The sequence below is a fragment of the Paralichthys olivaceus genome, chromosome 16, assembly GCF_024713975.1.
Source record: "Paralichthys olivaceus isolate ysfri-2021 chromosome 16, ASM2471397v2, whole genome shotgun sequence".
In the NCBI taxonomy this organism is placed as follows: Eukaryota; Metazoa; Chordata; class Actinopteri; order Pleuronectiformes; family Paralichthyidae; genus Paralichthys; species Paralichthys olivaceus.
The window spans coordinates 11,765,757-11,788,911 of record NC_091108.1 but is presented as its reverse complement, the minus strand read 5'-3'; the positions used below and the strand labels follow the sequence as shown (position 1 = coordinate 11,788,911).

General features: G+C 41.0%; 1 protein-coding gene across 4 annotated transcripts in view; it reads right to left on the bottom strand.

Annotated features, from left to right (window-relative positions):
• The window catches only part of LOC109646353 (ephrin type-B receptor 1-B), a 149,698-nt gene that overhangs the window by 15,420 nt on the left and 111,123 nt on the right, over positions 1–23,155 (bottom strand). Inside the window, exons 7-13 of one of the 4 annotated variants that reach the window (XM_069511283.1) lie at positions 19,689–19,742; positions 19,144–19,306; positions 16,625–16,733; positions 15,649–15,713; positions 9,773–9,961; positions 8,444–8,691; positions 7,253–7,468 (exon numbers count right to left, since the gene is read on the bottom strand). In XM_069511283.1, the coding sequence (XP_069367384.1) occupies positions 7,253–7,468; positions 8,444–8,691; positions 9,773–9,961; positions 15,649–15,713; positions 16,625–16,733; positions 19,144–19,306; positions 19,689–19,742 (1,044 nt within the window). The remainder of the gene's footprint in view (positions 1–7,252; positions 7,469–8,443; positions 8,692–9,772; positions 9,962–15,648; positions 15,714–16,624; positions 16,734–19,143; positions 19,307–19,688; positions 19,743–23,155) is intronic. The other 3 variants (XM_069511285.1, XM_069511284.1, XM_069511286.1) reach the window with 3 other exon arrangements.

The window sequence follows — 23,155 nt, the reverse complement described above, 5'->3', positions numbered from 1 at the left end:
AAAAGATATTACAAATTATCCTTCAATTTAAATATATGTGTCTTTCTCTTTTCCATTTGCAAAGTGGCCCAGGTGTAACTAGGCCCACCTATGGCCAGTTACTCTTTCTAATTTCTGTGACTTTGGTCATTCTGTGACAATTAGGTTATGGACAAATATTTTTCTTCACCACAGCTTTAAGCATTGTATTGTTTTGTCCTTACTCCATCAAATATCCCCTTTCCCAAACATCATTGGCCCTCAAGGAATCTGCACATCCAAATATCTACTGTATTTACTGGTAACATCAAATTCAACTTTAACCTGCTTCTCATGATTTCTCCAAAGAGAAAAAAATGTCGAACTAAATAAACCCAATTTGTCTTTTAATGCTGATGCTAATTTTGTTGCTAATGCTGCTAATAGGAAAGTAGTTGAAAATCTATTAAAAATGTTTTGAAGAAACCAAAACATCAGTACATATTTAAATTTATTTTTATATAATTAACACTTCCTTATCATAAGTAACTTCTGTGGTTAACCAACAAAGAAAGTCTTCATTTTGTGACACTGCAGTATATTATGTTTTTTTATTGAGATACAGTCTCACCAACAGAGAATTGTACACAAACAACTTCATTGTGAATCCTGCTTCGATGCAAATGCAGTCCAACGGCCACAGATGGCTAATCAATGCTCACCTTAAACTGCCTCTGGCAAACATGACAGAAGGTATAAATCAAGGTGGGGTCATGTGGGTGGAGGCTCTCTCTGATGCAGGGACCAAGTATGGATAATGTTCTTTCTTTTTTTCCAGAACCTGTAACATCCTCCATATCCATTTCAATTCCTGGATATTTTCTGCAGCATCATTTATCTTGAGACTGAGCAAATTAAAGTCAACCATATGAATAAATTAGCAAACATCTTAATTGGTTTCAAATTCAAAACTCTAATATATATTTAAAAACTGAAGGGTGAGTTGTGATGTTGAGGATTTTGCTGCAGTTTTGAATGAGTGTTAATGGGGTTAAATTCCCAGCAGCAGAATCTCCAGTTTGGTACTTAAATGGGAAGCGGACTGGGGATCATACTTGGTCAGTGCACTTGTGACTCACACTTAATTCAGGCTGTGGAAGTGAGGATCTGTGTAGGAGAGTTTGAACTTATGTAGATGCTCTACTAGTAAAAAGAAATCAAGATAAAAGAGAAAAGTTGTAAACAGCAGGATATTTCTTCTGCAGATCACTTACGAGTGATATAATTCAGATCCAGCCGTCAACGTTTGGAGATATCAGAGAAAACATTAACGTGATTTTCTGTTGTTTCAACACTAAAATACAAACACAAGACATTTATTTTGGATTGTCAGTAGTAGAAGTTGTTTTTGATCATCAGAAATAGCTTACAGTGAACCTAGTTGTTGAATTACTGCAGGAGACTGCATCAAAGAGAATCTGGTGGTTCTTCTCTTCACCAAGAAATGAAATATTTTGATATAACAAAGACTGAAGCAGGCAGCTATTATTATGGACGGGAAAGTGTGAAATTGCCATGTGATTTATTGTGAACTTTATGTTTATGTTTGACTATAACTGAAATCTCAGGGGGAAAAAAGGAAGGAAAGTCCATTTGTTTGTTTTTTGGCCAGGTTCACATGGACGCGTTCCCATTACACTTCTTGTTTACTCTGAGACCCTGTCCCCTTAACTCGCAGTGCAGTGCATAAATATTTCACAGCAAGTTCAACAGACAAGCCCAAAAAAGTACATGGGCCTGAAGCCAGAAAGAGAGGGGTGGAATGGGGGATGCAAATAGAAAACAGACAAATGACAGAAACAACAGTGCATTCGGCGTGGTGCGTGCACTGGAGCGGAGCTGAGAGAATGTCACTCAGGTCACTGGGATTTGACGGATGAGCTTTGTTACTGGCTCTGTGTGACCTCGCCTCCCCACCTCTCTCAGCCTCAGTGACACAAACAATCGAAAACACACACACACACACACAGGTAAAGACACCTAGGGGACATATGTGTGTTTATCCAGAACCCCAGCACACAAACACATACATCTCACCACATACATACAGGCCCACTCAGTCATAACGTACAGTACATATTGCGTGACATGCAAGGCAATGACAGCTTTTCCACATCGTCAGCTGAGGCACAAGCAGAAACTCTTGACCCATACCTGCCCTCGTCTCTAGGGCCCGGTTGGCATGATAGAAAGCTGTTATAGACTTGACACACACAAACATATCCACACACACACCCAACCCTCCCTATTGGCCACTTGCTCTCTAATTTTGGACACAAAATGCAGTGCATTGAACCACAGTGACCAGTGCCCAGATCTCTGACTTTCACTCACAGTAAAACATCTGACCCATCACGGCTGCAACAGTTTGACTCATCGTTCGTCACATCTACATTGAGCGTGACGTTCCAACGCGCATATGTGTTGCAGCGGGAAAAGCCTTGAAATGGAAAGAAGAGGACAGCAGCAGGAGACAAAGGGAAATATAGATGAATTGATGCATGGATGGGTGGCTCCTTAGATAGATGAAATGGTGAGTAAAAAGAGTGATATGGAAGTCCGCCAAGTGTTCCAAAATCAATCCTATCTTTTGTCAGGTCATCAGGATCGCTCACATCTTACCTAGCCTTGTCATGTGCCTTTGGGCTATTTCTCAAACTATGCAACCATGTGTATGTAATAAGTAAGTGACGCAAATACAAATACAAGAATGCTGGGTCAAAGACAAAACACGCTGTCATCATAGTATTTACGTTAATTAGTGGACATCACCTTGGAAGACCAGAGCAGTCAAAGCATTGTCCTGTGAGTCTAATTAATCTTGACTTTTGGTGAGCAGCCAACAGAGAGGGAGGACAGCCTCCTTCTGTCTGAAACCTCCACAACACTGCTCCAGAATGAACCCACATCCAGGGTTTACACAATTACCAGCGTGTCCCCCGACCATACATCCAGCATCACACCACAGGCACTGTAATTGGTGTGCCTTGAATTGAAGGGAAAAATTAGAAAAGCAGTAGAGGGAAAGAGGTGATTAAGTTGCTCGAGGAGGAGGTCGATGGTGATGTAAATCACTGCACGTCAGCGCAATTTAATTTCACTGATTCCCTCGGCCTTGTCTGCCACAACAGCCTTGCTCGCTGATTGGTTAGTGGCACAGCAGAAGAGGTCATGGAGTTAAGGGCACTGGCATAGCTTAATTACAGTATAGGATCCTGTACAGGACCCGAGGACCCCGACATACCTTCTTACACATGTCTGCTTGTTCCTAAAACTTCAAATGAGGACAAGTGACACGAAGGTTTGTGGTTACGTCAGCTAAATCTTTATGAACTGTGCTCTTATGTAAAGTCAAGGCTGATTACACATTTTTTGGTCCTCAGGCTGTGAGCTTCAGCACATTCAATTTGAAATAAAGTAATGTATTTAGGGTACATTAAAGTTTCAAGTCTCAGCTTTAATTTGAGTGGGTTTTTTCGTCAATGTAAAAAGAACTGCGGGAGATATAACTCTTCAAACACACTGTGCAAAGTTTTTAAGGGTTTCAAAAGTAATTTGACAGATACACATTACGTGAAACCAAATCTTTTGCAATTCTTTGCAGTCAGTGAATGCCTGAAGTTTTTCAAACACACACAGCAGACATTTTGTATCATCCCTGGTGATGCTCTCCCAGAGTTTAGCTGCAGCCACCCTCTGCTACAGCTTGTTACGGGGTCTCTCTCTCTTTAATCTGGTCCTCACTATATGGACTGCTGCTCAGCCAGACTGAGATCAAGTCAGCTGGTTGAGGATTTTCCAACTTCTCGCCTTGAATAGTTCTGGTGTTCTGCTAAATTCTGAAATTTCATCCAAGGAGATACATTTGACTGAATCTGAGCACACATGCTCATCTATACCTCTGAATTACTTATGTTATTTGTCAGCAGTGAACGTATCAATAAAAACCAGTATTACAGTTCCACTTGTATCTATAAATGCTTAAAACATGTGATGGCTTTAGAGGTTTTCCTTTTTCTTCGCTGTTTCCTTGGGGTTTATTTTTGTTACATCACTCCATGCACTTTCAGAACTGGTAGAGATCCAGACCTCTATCAGTTTCTTTGTGTGTCTTTGTGAAGTGCAGCCTGGCTTTTCTGCTTTTGAAGCTCAACAGGGGTTTACATATTGTGGTGAATCCTCTGTGGTCATGGTCCTGAAGTCTTCTCTTCATCGTTGGCAAAGATACCTGAATGCCAACTTCATGGAGAGCATTCTTCTTCATTCTTACTCATAATGGAATTTTCTTCTCCTCCTCGTCTACAAGGTTGTATGTCACCCTCATCATCATTTGTATTAACACTCAACTCTCAGTCAATCTGAGCCATGTGTGAGGGTTTTTTCTGAATGACCTAACACCAAAACAACACCCAGCTGCCCACGAAACATTTAATAGCCAAGTGTCCAATTACTATTTTGAACTGCTAGAGCCTGAAGAACAAAAAAAGTTTTACCATACAATTACTTCTGAACTTGACTGCTTCTTCGCTGACAACATTAACTTTTACTTACAAACTTGACTGGCATATCGATGGAATAAGCCCGGGGATGTGATGGGATATGAATGGAACGTCTCTCTTGATTTGGAAGGAATAAAAATAGCAATGGAACTGAAGATTTTATCTGGATGCTTATGATAATAAGGCAGCAGTGATGTGAAACACAGCCAAAGCTTTGACGTGATTGTTTTTAAATCTCTACCTGAAAAAAAGGCCCTTGAGTGTTTAACCATCAAAGAGGTTCAGACTTCAAACCTCACCTGCTCTATCAACTGTCCAGAAAATGCCCTGAAGGAGACTGTCTGTATTAAACAACATCAAAATGCTGAGTAGAATCTATAATCCTGTCCCCACCTTTTACACCCTGTATTATTAGCAAGCTCAGCGGCACAAACAACAGACGAGCTGCTCCTCTTTGTTGCCAAATAAAAACCTATTCAGCAAGGTTCCGCCGCAGGAGTCCAGCATACAAAGCAAGCTATTCCTGGGGAACAATTAGCTCTCAGCCAAACCAGTGTGAGGTCATATCTCCTCTGGTCCCTATGACACTTCCTGTTCACACCTGGGCTAGCATCTCCTGCCAATCGCTAGCCTCCCTGTAGGCTTACGCAGACTGTGCATGTGTGTTTGTGAATGAAACGTGTTTTGGCAGAGAGCAGTTTGCACCTGAGCTTTACCACAAAGGTTGAAATAGAGTTGATATAAAGTACATGGTTGTATTTTTTCTACCTATATTTAGATAAAGACAAATTATTTTAAGAACTTTCTTTTTCGTACCTGGGTCAGCACTGACTCACAGGCTGACTGTGAGCTTTTGATCTTCACTTTTGCATGTGTTGTAATATTTTTGAAGCTTATCCGAAAATAGGTCTTTTTATAGCATAATATATTCATAATGTATTCATATTTATTCATAGTATGTACAAAGCTTTCATCATGCTGTACATTCACTTTGGTATACAGGGTGAATCATGTCCAGGGCCCCTGAGGCGGTTTTAAGAACCAAGTGAATATATCTGTTTCTTGTCAAGACGGGCAGAGTAGATCGTGTGGAGCCACTGGGGGCAAACAAGACAGATTTAGTTCCAAGTCATTGTTTTGTCACAAGTGAGCAGCAGTAGTGTTTGTGGTAAACACAATGGATTGCAAAATAAAGTTTCCAACCTTGTTTCACTTTCTAGCTGGCAAAGTTACTGAGCTCTTAAATTAATGCTAGCGGAGCATTAACTTTGTAACTGCACAAGTATTATCCACTTTTGCCATTCTTTATAATTTTTTACAGCAGGTCGTTGTTTTCCCAGCTGGCGCTAAGTAATGTGACATTAGTTCTTTGTGGTTCTCTGCTACAACTTGATTGGGTGTTGATGTGGATCTGGGGAAAGTGTTGATGTGCTGAGACTGAACAATCTGAATGTCAGTTGATTGAGGAAATTAACTGACGCACTTTTAATTTATTTCTAATCTTTGGGCTTGGGGTAAGGTATCAAGTATTTTTAAGACAAAACGGTCAAAGAGTCTAAGGCTAAGCATGAGCCATTGGTGATTAGTTGGTGATCTGTCATTTGTAAAGGAGTTGCAAGTCTTTTTTTCACTTTTGAGTCAAAAGTTAAGTCTCCAGTCTGACTCAGGTCCAACTTGATGAGTATATGACTTAACTCCAAATCTCTGCCTCACAACTTGCAAATTAGGGCTATTGTATGTCTTTTTATATTTTAGGTTTATTGTAATTCCTGATTTAAAAAAAAAAAAAAACCTTTGGGCTCATTAAAAAAAGGAACAAAGTCTATGTCCTCTAAAGACCAGTTTTCTTGCAGAATACTTGACTGTCTTAAAAATGCAGGCAGCGACTCACAACACAACAGCAATAAAACAAGTTAATTTGCAGAAAAGTCTCAAAGCAGAGTCAATGAGGTGATACCAGACACATGCACGTTTCTGTGCACAACCACCCACACATAGGTAAACATGCATGTACACATCACTGTTTATGTGCGCACGTACACACACACTCACAAACACTCAAATAAAAACACTCACACACACTCAGGCATGCCGGGAGTCCTAATGACCTGCGCCGTGTGTTTGTGAGAGTGTAAAAGTGTGTTTTGAATTAGGAAGAGGAGAGGCAGAAGATGAACTAACGACAGCTGCTAATAATTACAGATCTGTAGTGTGGAGGAGTTAATGAGGAGCCAAAGCCTCCCATGATGCCCCAGTAATAATGAATGAGGAGTGAGAGAGAGAGAGGAGGGAGGGGGAGAGCTGTCAGTTTGAGAGGCCGCAATGCCCTTTGGTTTCTCTGCACTCTGGGCATGTCAACTAGAGAGGAGCCTTCCCAGAGGAGACTTGTCTCCACACTAATGAAGATGTGACAGACCTCCGGTGCGTGACTTGCAGAGTGTAAAGAAAGAGGAGGGAAGGAGAATGAGAGAGAAGATAGAGACAGCTCATAAAAAATGAAAGGCACTGAAAAGGTGAAGGGTTTCCAAGACCTTCAAAAAGAATGAGACTGTGTCAGAAAGAAGCAAAACTGATTAAAATGGTAGATGATGTTTTTAGAATGTTACAACTGCTGAAGAGGTCAATAAGAAAAATGATTGGACTTCACATAAATCACATGCAGATAAACACTTGGTGAATATAAGTTATAATGTTATTCATGGAACTGCAGCAAAATGATCTTTGCAAGTACTCACCAGAGAGCTGGTATAGCTGGGATCAGAGGTGTCATCCTGTAGGTAGCGTGACAGGCCAAAGTCGGAGACCTTACACACCAGGTTGCTGTTGACCAAAATGTTTCTAGCAGCCAGGTCCCGATGGACGTAGTTAATTTCTGAGAGGTACTTCATCCCTGCTGAGATCCCGCGCATCATTCCCACCAACTGGATCACGGTAAACTGACCATCATTTTGCTGTAGGACAGACAGGAACCCAAACGAAACAGTTAGCTAGATCTTATATTTTGTTTATAAGAAATATTTTTCAGCAAATGCCAACATAATAGCTTTTAATTAAAATTAACTAATAATGTTGGTTCATTACTGATTTATAGATGGTACGTTGACACAAAAACTCAAGGCTTCAAGGTTGTAAATCTCTATTAGTTATTATCAAGGTCAAAGAAATTGCACTTGTTCTTCCTCAATTCAAAATTGCAATTTTTAACTCGTAGTATTTGAACTCGTATAACTTGCAGTCTTTGCTTTCATGTCCAGAGGAATAGCATACTTGTATTAAATAGACCAAATGCATTAGCCTCCTGAGCCCATTATTGTTCACTGTATGTGTTAGAGCATTGTTCCGTTCAGGCATGAAGGCATCCATCTCTCCAACATCCACGTATGGTGCCTCTACCCCATGTGAATGCTCTGAAGAGTGAGCTTTGAAGACCCCGAAACACAATAACAAATAAGAGGGTGAAGGAGATCGATGGAAACACAAGTCGGATGTGGCGGTTAGCAAAGCCAACTTCAAAGAGCCCCTTTAAACCCACCCTAGATCAAAGTAGAACAGAACACCAATCCATGCGATTGAAGAAGGAAAAAAGCAAGTTGAATATTGATTGAGCTGTATGTCTGCTTGATCCTGACTTTAAAAGAAAAGGTGAAGAGTCCATTAATAATTACAGGCAGTAATAGAGAAATTAAAGCCTGATAGAGAAATCATGGTAATTGTCATGAAACATATACGCTGCTATGATGGATAGATTACGACGGCCTATTCCAATTTGTATTAGGGGAGATTCTATGCACAAACTCCTTTTCTGAGACTTTAATGATTAATTTCCGATTAGCATATTAGTCCCATAATGCAACATTTCTATTCAACCACTTGTGTCCAACTTTGTATGACATAGAACATGCATGTTTTCATGAAGAATTACTCACCCTGAGGAATGAGTCGAGAGCGCCATTCTCCATAAACTCTGTGACAATCATGACAGGACGGCTCTTTGTGACAACACCCTCCAGACGGATAATGTTGGGGTGGTCGAACTGGCCCATGATTGACGCCTCAGACAGGAAGTCCCGTCTTTGCTTTTCGACGTAACCCGCCTTCAGGGTCTTGATGGCGACATAGATTTCCCTTTTACCAGGCAGCTTCAAACGGCCCTTGTACACCTCCCCAAACTCACCTAAAAGGGAAGTAGAGGCAGGGTGCAGAGTGGTTGCTCTGTCAAAAAACAAGAGCTGGTCTATTTTTCATAATGAAACTGTGATCACACAAAAGCTTAGTAGAGTTGATTAGATCTAAATCTATTCATTTATCAAGCTTATTTGCATCTCGTGTCCCTGGGCAGAAATATTACCCAAAGAGCTATTATAGATCTTGATTTAGTCTATATCAAGCATGAGTGTTTTCCAATAGTGCTGTAGTGTTGCTCCTTCATGATATTTTTACCAGTGTTGGCTCCTCTGACTCACAATAGTCATCTGTCCTAAAAGCCTGCCAAGTGTGCAACTCAAAGAATAACAGACAAGCACTATCTGGTAAATATCTGGAAGTCTTTTGATTAATTATCACCACGTCGATGTCCTGCAGAGGCACCACACAGTGAAATCAACAAAAACGGAAACCTTTAATTAGTTAGTCCCCCTGCCTCCTTACCCCTGTCCTATCTCTGTCACTTCCTCACACCTAGCTTGCTGAGTAGGCCAGTCCACAGGAGCTGTTCCAGGCCCAGTCTCATTACCAGGACTATTTTAGCCTATGTATGAGCCAACTAATGTGGAATCAGCATGCCCTTCCTGATGTAAAAAAAATGGTGTGTTTGGTCCAGAGGATAAGAACACATTGGAAATACACAACTGAAGACAGAAAACAGCATCTATTTTACATGTAAAGTAAGTGAAAAGCGATGATGTAAGGGTAGAATATGTGAGAAAGCAACCCTAATAGGATCCAAAAACAGAGAAGCACTGGGAATAGGCTGCAATGCTCGAGTTCGTTGTAATGCCATTGAGTCCCGGGGTAGTTGGCCTATATGCTGCGAGTGCACTTGACAGGAGGCCTTCACATGTCTCACCCTAATGTGGCTGCCAAAGGAGATGGACTTTATGACCTTGAACAGATTCGGACGAAACCTGTTGCACACAAGCACTTAAGAGCTAATGCATGAAAATATAGCAATTGTAATTCTCATTCACATTGCACACACGCGCATGAGCACACACACACACACACAGATATTCTTCCTTTGCATCCATCCTACGTACCTGCACCAATAACTTCCTCAATCTTGACAGTGGACACGTCAATCTCCTTGGCAAATTCCCGCACAGCTTCATTGGGGTCTTCGTAGGTAAAGGGGTCGATGTAGATCTTCATCCCCGGAGAGCCTGAGAAGTGGGTCGGGCAGCCCAGTGGGGAGGGGCAGTTAGACATGTCGGCTCGCAAAGAGAGTTCTAGAACAACCAAAGTGCTAAATGAGCTTTCCAGAAGAAGAAACTGCTCTTTTTTTGTCTTCTGTCATGTAGTACTGTTGATTGAATGCAATTATGTCTGCTTGTATCATGAGACCCTTTTACAGAGATGGTCCTATATTGCCATTAAGAAACCCCTTGTTATGCCTCCTGTGCTTGTTTATAGTAAACTGAAGAAAGCCAGCATTATGTCACCCCAGTGTGTGATTTTAGAACGTAAGCCAGAGTTCTAAACCAGTGTACAACTGCGTCTGCATCCATGCTGATCTCCCTCTTACACAGACATAGATCTAGCTCTGTGACTACCTAACCCTAAACAGAATTAAGGCAGAACATCAATGCATCCTCAATCTTGTCTTTTTATCTTTTTATTCAGAATGGCAAGGCAGAATAAATCCGCCTTGAACAGGCTGTGTAAAAGAGTCTGTAGTGTGACACAACATTACTTACAATTACTACAAACAACTATCCCAACAGTTGTAAATGATGATAACTTACTCTATGGTCCTTCTCAGGTACATAAAGGAGCAATACTGTTATTTTAAATGAATAGTAATGCATACTGCATGCTTAAAATAGAATAGTTGGATGATTGTCGGACCAACATCATTTGCAAGTAGTGCAAACAACAAAATGAAGGTTTCTTATTCAGTACTTTTAATGGAGAAAATATGGACAGGCAGAGGGGGAAAGATGAAAGGATAGAAGGAGGGATGAGGGTATGTAGAGAGTAAATGTAGAAGGATTTTTTACCCTTTATCCCTTACCCCAGCAGTCTCTGCTCTTTGATTGTTGTAGAACCAATTTCCCCACAGCCTCTCCCTATAGGAGCTCATAAAGAGATAAAACCGCTGCGCTATCAACTAGCTTTTTATGCCGTTCTGCGATAGGTGAGCTCAGTTCACAGACTGGAGATGTCTGTAAACAGAGGACAAATTTTGTGTGTCGACAGACCGGGAGGGAGAGACCGCCGAAAAAACACTTGTAAACAAATTCAATACACAGTGCCACATGACAGACATTACAGCGAGTAAACAGACGTAAAATCATCATTTCTACACTGACACACAAGGGCAGCCCTCTTTCTCAGAGCTGTTTAGTCAAAGCCTTGGCAGCCATGATTGGAATAAACCCATCTCCATCAAGTCAATTTGTGCCTGCTCATTTGCATAAGCCACACAGAGCGGGGGAGGGGTCTCAGGAGACGGGAGGAGGATAAGGTCTGGTCTTGGAGGGATCAAGGTGCCTCACCTCGCTCTTGACTAAAAGCTGATTCTAGTTACCACACTAATTGTCTTGAACCCTGTATACGTGAATGTAATTGCTCATTAGAGATTCTGTACAGATTGGATTTGAGTTAATCCATTGGAGGGTTTACAGCTTTGCATTCCATAAAGTCATTCTGTTGACAAGTGTCACCATGCCGCTCGCTCAGCAGCACCACTGGCTGGGACTAAAAATCTCTGCGGGTAGTGTATACAGTGCAACAACAAAAATTTGACACTCAAAATCTTAAGCACATATGCACAGCACGCATCCATGTACATACTTGCATGAAGCCATTACTTTCTAATTCACTGTTCTGAGCCCACTTTCATGTATAATTTAAAATGCAAACCGTTTATCCCTCTCCCTCCCTCCGGCACAGACCTGGTTAACTGGACTCATCTTTTTATGGCCATCAGGTAAAAAATAGATTTCTCCTTTAATATTTCATTATTCCTTCATCTGAGTGTATGAAGCAAATATGACCAAATGTCAGTTCTATTTTTACTTGAAACAAAGCACAGCTGCTGCGATGACTCAAGGGCATTCAAGAAATGCAATAATTTCATACCTCTCTAAATTTGATGGTTGAATGAGCAAACTAAGTAATTTAGGGAATTTGGATTATAAATGTCAACAAAATCCCTAAGCTATAAAATCCTAATAACTCAAACTGTTAAGAATTTAGTTGACTGGCATTACAAAATATAGTTAACTTTACTGCACTTAACCATGTTATTGTCACATATGTCCAACATTTACCCTGCTATTAGTCTGCCCTGCTTGTGTACTGAATGCCCCTAATGTATCCACAAATCAACTGTGCAGCGGTAATTCTAACATTAATCCATTACTGGCAATGGGTTCAATCAAATTACTGGTCCTGCTACACAGAATTCACATATTGCCTAAAGACAAACAGCAGTTTGGAACACAGTGCCTTCATAAATGCTCATCTTTTTAAGTTAAAGGAACCCTTTCATATGTTGGACCTTCACCAAGGCAACATAATTACTTCTTTTTTATTTTGCCTGACACTATTTCTGATTTAGCAACTTCAGTTGATAGCAATTATATGTTTTATAGGCTTATCCACTTTGAGAAATTAACATAAGCAGTTGCAGGGCACTGTGCGCCTATAGCGACTACGTTCCCATTTCATGTCAGTCCAAGATGCACACTAATCTTTTCTGTGAATATAATGGGCTGAGTTTTCTTCCTAAACACAAACTAATTATCCACCGTCTGATGTAAGAAAAGCATTTGTCAGACGCACTGTGTGGCTTATTATATGGAAATCACAAAAGGGATCAAAAATTTATATGGGATTAACAGTCACATTGGTACAGACAGTGAAATGTTTGTGTGGGTTTAATCAGCCTTGTGGTTCCTTCACTTTGTGAAAGATAAAATTCTCATCAGCAATAAAGGGTATGACCTATAATACTTGATGAAGGGCAAAGATAAAACCTATAGACGATCATCAGTTCTGTTTATGTCTTAGTTAAGTCCTCAAATTCACATGTATGAATGAGTTGTGAAGTGGAAAGTAGAAAATATTACTTCATGTACACATATTTGGCATCTAACCATAACTATACCTTAAATGAGCCTTTTAATCTAATTCTAATTCAGTGTGAGCAGCAGATGCATAAGCACAAACAATAGCTGAAGCAACAAAGTGACAGAGTTCGAACAATGGAGATTGAAGATGTGGTGGGAGTGATATGCGGAGAAGCATTAGGGCATACAGTCAACATGCCACAAAAATGTTTCTCTATTAATCAGCTGATGTTTACAGGCTGTTGGTGTATGGGAAAGAGCGAAAGAGAATAGACACCCTGAGAAAAACTATATATTCTCAAATGCAATGAGGTGTGTATAACACGATGAGCACTGCTGATACTGGCAATAAAAAAAGCAGCACTTGATTTGTGGGAATAAAGTGTGTGTTCATGACAGTATATACTTCTTTAAAAAAACACATAAAACGATATGAATGTTTTTTTTTTTCTTGCTCTGGCAAATTTGAATTTAACAAAATGAATGTTAGTTCTAAAAATGCTTAAATTAAATATGAATAATATATTATACAAATATAAATAAGTGCAAAACTGTCAATGAAATATAAATAACAAAATTACATAACAAAAAGCTTTATTATCACTAAATAATTCAGTGCTTGACACAGTAAAAAGCTCTAATATCTGAAGTTGACGTGGGGTCATGCAAGCAGTCGCACAGGAAGCATCCTTTTGCTTTTAAATGTATTCATGCATTGATAGGGGCTCAATTAAGTCGTGTTCCTCGCTTTACATTTACTGCACGTCCCGATGTCAGAATCCTTTTGCGTGAAATACAGCTACAATTTTGAGTCCGGTAGGTTCCAGCCGTGTAAGATTTCGTTACCCAACCCTGTATCACTCGAATTATCACATGGTAAACAGGAAACCATTTTACAAATCTGAGGTTGGTCAATGATATTATCCCTCCTTACTCTACCTTTGTCATATTGCTATTGATGAAAGTTATTTTTGAGATTCTTATTCATTTTGTTTTATTGCCAGGCTCTTTTATCCATATTAAATATTAGATCTGACTTTCAGGGGCCCCACGACCATTTAGCAAGAACTACTGAATTTACAGTATGTGCAGCATCCTGTCACATTAGGTGGGCTGGAAACGATGAGACACCACCTCATGCGTGTGGCAACAGCTGGAACAATGAGCAGCTGGGTGAAAGCCAGTGGCACATTTTTTTGGAGATTCGTCCAAAACAATTGGCTGAGTGGCGCTTTTTTATTGTGGCGTTGAATACTGTAATTACCAAACTGTCAGTCAAATCTTGAGAGAATAGAAGACAACAATGCATCATGGGGTGGGGGATTGCTCCATCCACGAGTGTTTGCAGTGTGCACGTTGAAGAAATAAACCTATGAATAGGATCCCTTATCGAGTTTTATTTCCCCTTCATTTCAAATTATGTATCTGATGATTAGAGCAGCAAACGTCTCTGATGTTTTGTTTATTTTCACCACTTCTGTTAATTGCATTTTGTTTCTTCAAAAGATAGCCAGTGACAAAGCTGACTCTTCTGTCCGCAGTAGTTTTAATGAGCCCCCAGCTGCCACTGCTGAAGCTGTGACACAAAGTAACTGTGTTGAAACGCTCCGCTGTGTTCGCCTCGACAAAACTCTATCCCCTCGAGTGAGCCCCTTTTCAGACTGCTGGGTCGACAGAACATAGGGCTTTCATCTGAGGTACAAAACTTAGACACGCCCTTTTGTGTGTGTGTGTGTGTTTAGATTGTGTGTGTGTGAGTGTTGAGATTGTGTGTGTGTGAGTGTTGAGATTGTGTGTGTATGCAACCAGGTCCCTTCATGTCATCAGTCAGTAACAGGGGAGTGCTTAAAGCCCGACTCAATCACTGCTGTCGTAAAGCCCTGAGACATGACTGTCAGTCAGTGTCACAGTGTGAAGAAAGGGAAATGTCATTTACATACATTGACATCTGAGACCAGAAATAATTTCTCCTTTACCTCACCTCCTTTTCGTTAGTGTCATATATAGAAGTAAACGCATTACGCACATGTCACATATTCAAGTGTACATGATATAGCAGCTGCAAAGCACTGGACAAAAAAAGGTATGGAGTTGAAAATGTAAATAAAATATGTGAGAGCGCTCAGAAAGCTCATATCTCCACCTCAGCAGAACAACCTCTTAAATATTAACACTGTGGAAGTTTTTTTAACTTTACCTGGGGTGATAGATACTAATGCTGATGGGGGCTATTGTTTTTGGAGCATACCTAAATCCTGGCTGGGACTGGCGATTCGTAAAATAATTAATGGCCTCCGAATTTCTCATTGTAAATCATCGTACGTCCACAGTTACACTTAATAATAGAATAAAAGTACTTGACCTAATTTTTTAGGCTGGACATGACTAAGGATGTGTAATTCAAATCAGAAATGTTTGTTGAATATGAATATTTCACTATTCGTCCCTTTTTGTTTTAAACAAAGACTATCAAGCAAGGCTTTAATGAACTGCCAGATTTTTGAACTGTGGGACATTTAAGGTGACAGCAACATTCACTATGCTAACGACGGATCGAAACTGTGCAACAGCAACTAATTTTGTTATACCTAGAATTTATGCACGTATACAGACGATGTTAAAGAGACCCTCCCTCCCATTGTATGTCTCAAATATGTTTAAGTTTAGATAAAATGTGTTGTGTGAAAAATGTGTGAGCTTTACTGACACATTAAGTTGAAGAGTCATGTGTCAAAAAGAGACATTTGGACAAAAATCAACATTTGGAGCCAAAACATGGAGAAAAAAATCAAATCACCAGCATGAGCGAACATGAGCTCCAAGTATCAGGGTGGACTCACCTCTTCCTGTGCTGTAATGTTGCAGCTTGTCACTGTACACCGCTTCCTTGGTGTATGCCCTTTTCCTGAGGGAGCAATGAATATTGAGAGAAAAAGAGAGAGAGGGAGCTTGAAGTACAATAGGATGAGAGGAAGTGTAAACACAACCTTATTACTGTTCATGGTTCTCTGTATTGCCTGAAAATGACGTGGCTGAAAAGTGAATCAGTTGCAGAGGGGTTAGCAATGGTAAATTAAGTTTATGAAAATGAGCTGATTTTTAATTAGACCTTGATAGGATCTCTCTGCTTTTCATCTGTCTCCTCTGCCTCAGCATCAAAAGAGCCCGGCCCGTTTGATGAACACTTTACTTGCTCAAATTTGCACACAGCACTGCAGAAAATTTCTCTTTCATATATCTACACCGGAGCAAGGAGGGAATGTGACAATGTGACAAACTGCTGGCGACATTAAATTGCTTTCACTTAAGTAAATTAACAGGGCAAAGTAGTAATTGTTGAGTTCTCTATGGAATATGATATTCCATTTCAAATACGGCAACTTCGCTTTCCTTTCCATCAAATTGATTTCTATTAATACTCAAGAAGATGCGTGAGGAGCTCACATACGAAGCAAGAGTTTAACCAGGGGATTCAAAGTCACTTTAGTGTAACAGATTAGTTTTGATGCATTTTCCAGATATTTCAAAACAGATATCATATCCAATGTTTTATATGATTATCATTAATGATCAGATTTTGAATCTAAAATTGGTTCATGACATCATAACAGAAATGTTTCTTCATAGTGCTGCAGTCTGTCTTTGGAACAGGATGGGCTATAGTGGATACTAATGGTGTTGATGTTAATATGTCCATCCCATTTTTTTTCTACATGTTTATATTGTCATTACTATTCTACTCTTCAGGAGAAAAAGGTTTACATTTGCAGTCGTTTCTGCATGTATTAAGAGAGAGGGAAGGGGAAATGTGTTTACCTGCTGCACACGATGGAGATAGCAACAAGGGAAACGATGAAGACGACCCCTGCCGCAGCCGACCCCGCGATCAGAGGAAGCTGTTCCCTCAGCTCCGACTTGAAGTCATCTGTGTGACACAAAGGGAAAGATAGGCAGACAGACATTGAGTATGGCTTTGGTAAGGCTCAGGAACCACGACTGTGTTTATTACAGCTGCGTATGTGTGTGTGAGAGAGAGAGAGAGAGAGAGAGAGAGAGGAAGAAGAAGAGGCAGAAAAGAATGGTTGGACTGGGTGTGCTGATGGATAAAGGAAACATATAGATCTCTCTGCTGAGAGGTGGTGACTGAAATCCTGTGAGCCTTAGCAAGACTCGCTGACAGGTTGTGTTTGATAAACCAAGGAAAGAGACAGAGAAAGTGAGAGAGAGGCAAAAGGCTGATGGTAAGAAAGAGCAAGGGTTGTGGGGGGGTGGGGCTCTCAATCTCGTCTGACATACCTGTCAGAAATGAACAGACAAGAAAATGCACCTTGGAATGTTATTTCTTATGTGTTGAAGAAGAAGTCATCCACTGCCAATCACAGCTCAAACATGCTTTATGTACATAACCAGAGCAGGTTGCTGCAGGTTCAGCCTAAAACCACTACACGGCAGAATCCGTAGTTATGTTTGTGTGTCCCTGTCTTCCCACGACTTTGTAACCAGCAAACACTTTGGTTAAAGAAATGCACGATTTTGCAGGCTGCAGGCAAATCAGCTTCTAAATCCAATCTCCCGTGTAGAATGGGGCCCATATTGGATTAAAGTGATAAAGGGAGAACTAATGCATCTTCAGAGCAGTGGGATATATGAGGAAACTCAATGTGACAGAAATTTCTCACTCTTAACTTGCTTTTTCATCAAGTATGTTTCAAGCAAAGTGTGTGACTGATGTTCCAGTCACTCAAGTTTTCCAGACTGTCTCCCTCTTCTCTTTTGATGCATATTTGGTGCAAGAGGTCCAGATAAATCTTCCCCCATTCACCCACATGTGAGTGGTGATTTTTTTCGCTGACAGACAGAAATCTTACAACTACCTGTAAATAGGCTCCCATTACAATCAGTTAATCCTTAAAGCCTCAGCCTTTTAGAGGGCTGTGACATCAGTCATCTTGCCGACTGGTCCAATCTTCTCTGGTTTTTCATCACATCTGTCAATCAAGTCTGCACTTTGAGGGTTTGAGTGCGCAGAGCTGGCAGAGGGACACCTTGTGGAGGTGTATGAAAACGTGCTGACAGGAGGACAAAAGGGATTACATCTTTGGAGAAAAGACATGGTGGCGGCGGTGGGGGGGCGCACAGAGGCTTGGTGGCGCCTTCATGAGACCAGGAGAGTGGCAGGAGGTGGTGCGTGGGTGTGATTGTCAGCAGTTCCTTAGCATCTGCTGCTAATTGCCATGACGAATGTTGTGCTGTGGCGGCGCGCCAGCGGATGAACCGTAAACAGTGTTTGTGTGAGAGAGCGCGACTGAGGGAGCAATAATTTGAAGTCGTGAGGGGGAGCAAAGGGGCCGAGACTGCGCCTCTACATCTGTTATGCACAGGTACATAGCCACAATAATCACCTTCATCATCATTATTGTTATCCTTCACTTCTTGCCCTCCTTCAAGATCATCATCGTCTCGTTCATCGTCATGTTCATTAACGTAGCACAATGTGGAAATGTCACCGCTGCCGCTGGAGCATTGTGAACTATGGCCTCACATGCAAAGCGAGCTCATAGTCCAGAAAGTCACAATGAGGCAGCACTTTGGCAAATCTTTACAGGTCCAGTCAAATGTTTAATCCCTACAGACGGAATCATGCTGTGAATCATCCATCCACGCTGAATCACGCTTGCACTCGTTCCACTTCTCTGGCAATAACGAGAAGTGCTTCATGAGGAAGTGATATGCAGAGCCACCGTCGCCGGCCCTCTACACACTCACCTTGCACATACAGTACATTAATGAACATGGTTCCATAACCTTGCCAGTGTGACAGGTGTTGCGGCTCCTCTTCAGCCCCTTCCCTCTCTCCAACAATCTGAGCCCCACCCAATGGTAAAAAAAATTTTGCTCATCAACTACTAATCACAGCTATGCATTCTGGGATGGCGCTCCAGCAACAGAAGGGCCGGGTGAAAAACCAATTAGCTAAGCATTTTGGATCAAGCACAGTTAGTTGCACAAACAAAAGACACTCAGCATTCTACAAATTCAAAGCACACACACACATATACCCAAACCTGACCATGAAAGAAATTAATTTAGCTGTGGAAATGAAAGTGCAATCAAACATTACGCGCCCCTTCTGTCTCCCCTACTACTAATAATAATGCAATAACAAATACAAAGACAGACAAGAGTGATAGAAAGAGTTTGGATGCATTAGTATATATATATGTGTGTGTGTGTGTGTGTGTGTGTGTGTGTGTGTGTGTGAGAGAGAGTAAGCGAGACAGAGAAAGATAGAGAGAGTCGCAGAGAGCTGTTTCTCCTGGCTCGGCGAGACATACCATCTGTGAGGGTTTGGAAGCACATTTTGCTGCTGTATTTGCCAAAGCCGGCTACAGTCCGTGCCCGCACCTGTACCACGTAGACCGTACCCGGCCTGAGGCCCTCCACACGTGCGGTATTAGTTTGGCTCCGCAGGATGGTGGAGTTAATCTCTGCATGGTCCTGCAAAGAGCAACAAACACAGGATGCAGGTTAGAGTTGACTTACTAAGACGTTGTTGGGGCGGAAGTGTTAAATCACAGAAATTCTGCTAAAACGATAGTGAAACAAAAAAAGCTTGTGAAATATTGTACATCCAGGAATCCAGTATGGGTAATGTCAACCGAATTAGGAGGGAAGTAGTTTAGTGCCGTGTATTTTAGTTGTTGTAAAACAGTTGTTTGAAATGTAGTTTATTTCTGATGAATAACACTGACAGAGGACGGATGAGAGTAGATTGCAGAATAAATAAAGAACAGACAGGACAGTACAGTTAAAGGGTCAGTGTGTAGAATTTAGTGAAATCTGGTGGTGAAGTGTTATGTTGCAGGTAAACACCCCTCACCTCACCCTGCCCTTCCAAACACGAAACAGAACCTGGGGAAACCTTCATTTGCTCCTGATGAATGTAAATATAAAGATTTTTTATATAGAAAGGATCCATCGTATTGTAAATAAAACAATTTGTATCATTTAGATGATCACACACTAGTGAAAACATCACTAGGATCATTTTATATTCAATTTCAGCCATTCGATACCGTTCATCTAAATCTTACACACTGACCCTTTAAGGATTGTGAAATGCTTTTAAACATCATATTTAGTTTTAACCTCAATACAAAACATTGCACCATCATACACAGTGTAAAACACAGCGATCACACAAACAAACACTGTCTCCCATTCATTCAGAAACATGCATATACACAATATGGTAATTAAAGGCAATCACTTCTTGGAAATTACAAAGAGCCGCACTTCTGAGCAGTCATATCATTGCATATTTGTCTCTTCAGATGTGTTTTACGAGGCAGTTTAATTACTTGCAAGTATTTTGAACATTAAATCCTCTTGTTTTGTAGTAGGTCGATTTTTAAATATGACAAGGAAATGGAAAATAAAATCCCATCTCTGTTTGTTTTTATGTCATTGTCATTGAAACATTAGATTTTCACCCTCATAGAGGCCCATATGAATTATGAATATCTGCATCTGTTCATGTATGTATGAATGCACACATGTAGCCATCTTTTATTTAAAAGTATGATTTGGACCTTTGACCCTGCCCTCCACATCCTGTATCTCTGTCCCTCTCCAGGCTCTAGAGAGCCAGTCAGGCAGTTCTGCTGCAATGTAGTTTGGGGCATGCTGGAGGTATCTGCTATGGGGGATCAGTAATTACTTAGGCCTGTCACCTCCCTATAACCCAGAGTGAATATGACAGCCAGAAAATAAGACTGCACCTACACTACACCCACTGCTGCAGGCTGCTGATAGCTTGAAGCCGACATGCTGTAGAGAGGGAGAGGGCAGTTGAAAGGGAAGGGCCAAAATCCCCTGTGTCAGTGAAACTGTGTAAATAGAGGCAGTTATTAAGCTTGGTAAACATATTGTTTAATGCTGGACCACAGCTTATAGCACATAAAAAAATATGAGTTGCCAACAGTGTGGAGTGGAAAAGTAGATAGGCTCTGAGGAAGTGAGGTAAGGAGGAGGATGGAAGGACGATGGTAGGAAGCGATAAGAAACTCGAGGCAGAAGCAACCCACATCGAAATCATTATCCGATCTGATTGGTGTAATTGAATCATTCCAGTTGCTCCGTCACTGAGCACACGAGGTAAACACAGTTATGAAATCTACCCCCCTCCCATACGTAATGATGTGCGCAATCACATTAGCTCTTATTGGACACTCTGGGCTTGATGAAGACAAATGTCTGGGCTTGGGATGGGAGAGCGTCGCACCAACAGGGCTTCATTCTGTCTCAGAGAGGAAAGAGATGTTTTTAAATGGAATGTAATATATAGAGTTCAATCATTTTACGGTCCTTTGGTCCATCGGATCACGCAATCTTTCATTTCTCCAATTTGTAAAAATACTATAAAACTTCACATTTAAACTTTGGCTTGTGCCTTTGAAAGAGATGCTGAAGACATGGTGCCCCATGATAAACTGGGACCATTGTTCCCTATTCATCTGGTGTAAGACATGGATGAGTGCGCAAGGACTGCTTGGGGTCAGGATTTGCCTTCACCAGCTATCAGTCACTCTGCATTTCTCAGGAGTCAGGACCACACCCCCATCTGTTGAGTTTGAATGGAGGACAGGTGAGCAGACAGATGGCAAACCGCCAATGTGGGAGCATCCCTTGAGGGAGCACCAGCTAGGAATGGTCCTTTCACGCTGCCAGTCAAATAGGGATTATGTGAGAGACACACAGAAAAACACACACAGACCCACATCTGCCACTTAGAAATGAGCTGGCATTTGGCAGTGCAGCAAGTTAGGGGATAGCCAATAAAAGGCCAAGCCAGGAGGGACTTCCAGCCATGAGAGGTCCTCTCCTGCTGCCGGTCAAATGGGGATTAGGAGGACCACACCCTAACTTGCTAAATAAAGACGGAGATGCAGGTGGGAAGGCAGATGGTAGAACAGCCAATCAAAAGCCTTTGCCAGAGGTGACAGACAGGAGGCACTGTGGGGAGTTTAGCTGCTGCCTCATTCAGTAAAAATCACTGAAACAAACTTAGCATGAATGGTTGTCCTATAATAATGATGCTGTCTTATACAGATGCTTTTCATGTTCTGAAGGCTGGTGAGAAACACTCACATATTTTATATTTACATCAACAGGCAGCTTAATGAATCTCCTGTCTCTAAAAACTTTGCAGAATAATCTACAACATCCCTCTTTCTGCATAGATCTAGAACCACTTTGAAAACTGATACTGGACTTGGAACTATTTATTGGCCCACATTTTAAAGGACTGAGAACTAGACTTGCTACAGTAGCACTGGAGCTATTCAAATCATATTTTTGGATTGCTGGAAGTCCTATGCTTGTACTTACCTATTAAAATGCTACGTTATTTATTGTAATTGCCAATTTCCCAACAATTGTCATTGCGCTGCCAGCACACAGCAGAGCTCTTTCTTGAATTTCCTCTCTGCCACTTACTGCCATGTTCCTCCTTATTTCCCAAGGTTTTCTTTGAGTTAGCTTTTCAAGTCAACCCCCATCACTGTTGTCGGGCTGTGAAGGCCACAGATACATTAAATGCTATATTGCACTATAAAAATAAACTTAAATTGCCTTGATAGGTGCCTGTGTGTGTGTTTGCGTCTGCATGTGTGTTTCAAAAACTGCCAAGCACCCAAAACGGACAGCATGGCCACCTGGCACAAAGACAGCCATGTTGGGAGACCATGTGTCCTCTTCACAGGCTCACACACATGCGTGCATGCAAATAACAGACGCACACACAAAGGGGGGAAGAGTGTATGAGAGAGAACATTCTCACATTATGTTTGTAAAGTGGAAATGAAAGAAATAAATCCTTCCCATTAATGCTTATTATTAAAATGTACCGCCTAAGGTAAAAAAAAGGGGGGAGGAAATAGGCCGACCAGTTTAATGCTCACAGAGTGGATGGGTTTTTACCAAATGCAAATAATTACCATAAACTCATGAATTCTAATCTCACGATAAAGAAAATGTATGCTCATACAATGCTGATAAAATCTAATATTAAAGACCATTAAGTGTCTTAATTGTTTTTATGAATTTAGACACTACAATGATTTTTGTTACAAAAGATAATATTCTTTCTGTCGTGATTCTGCAAAGACACATGCTCAACTTTAGAGGTAAAGAGGTTAGGATTAAACTGAATAGTTTTTCTTTCTTTGCAGCCACCTCCCGTCACTCTGGCCCTGTTCAGACCTGGTATCATCAGAAGTGGACATCTCCACAGTGCAGGTGAGAACACATTCAATAATGCATTTGAGATCTGATCGCTCACAACAC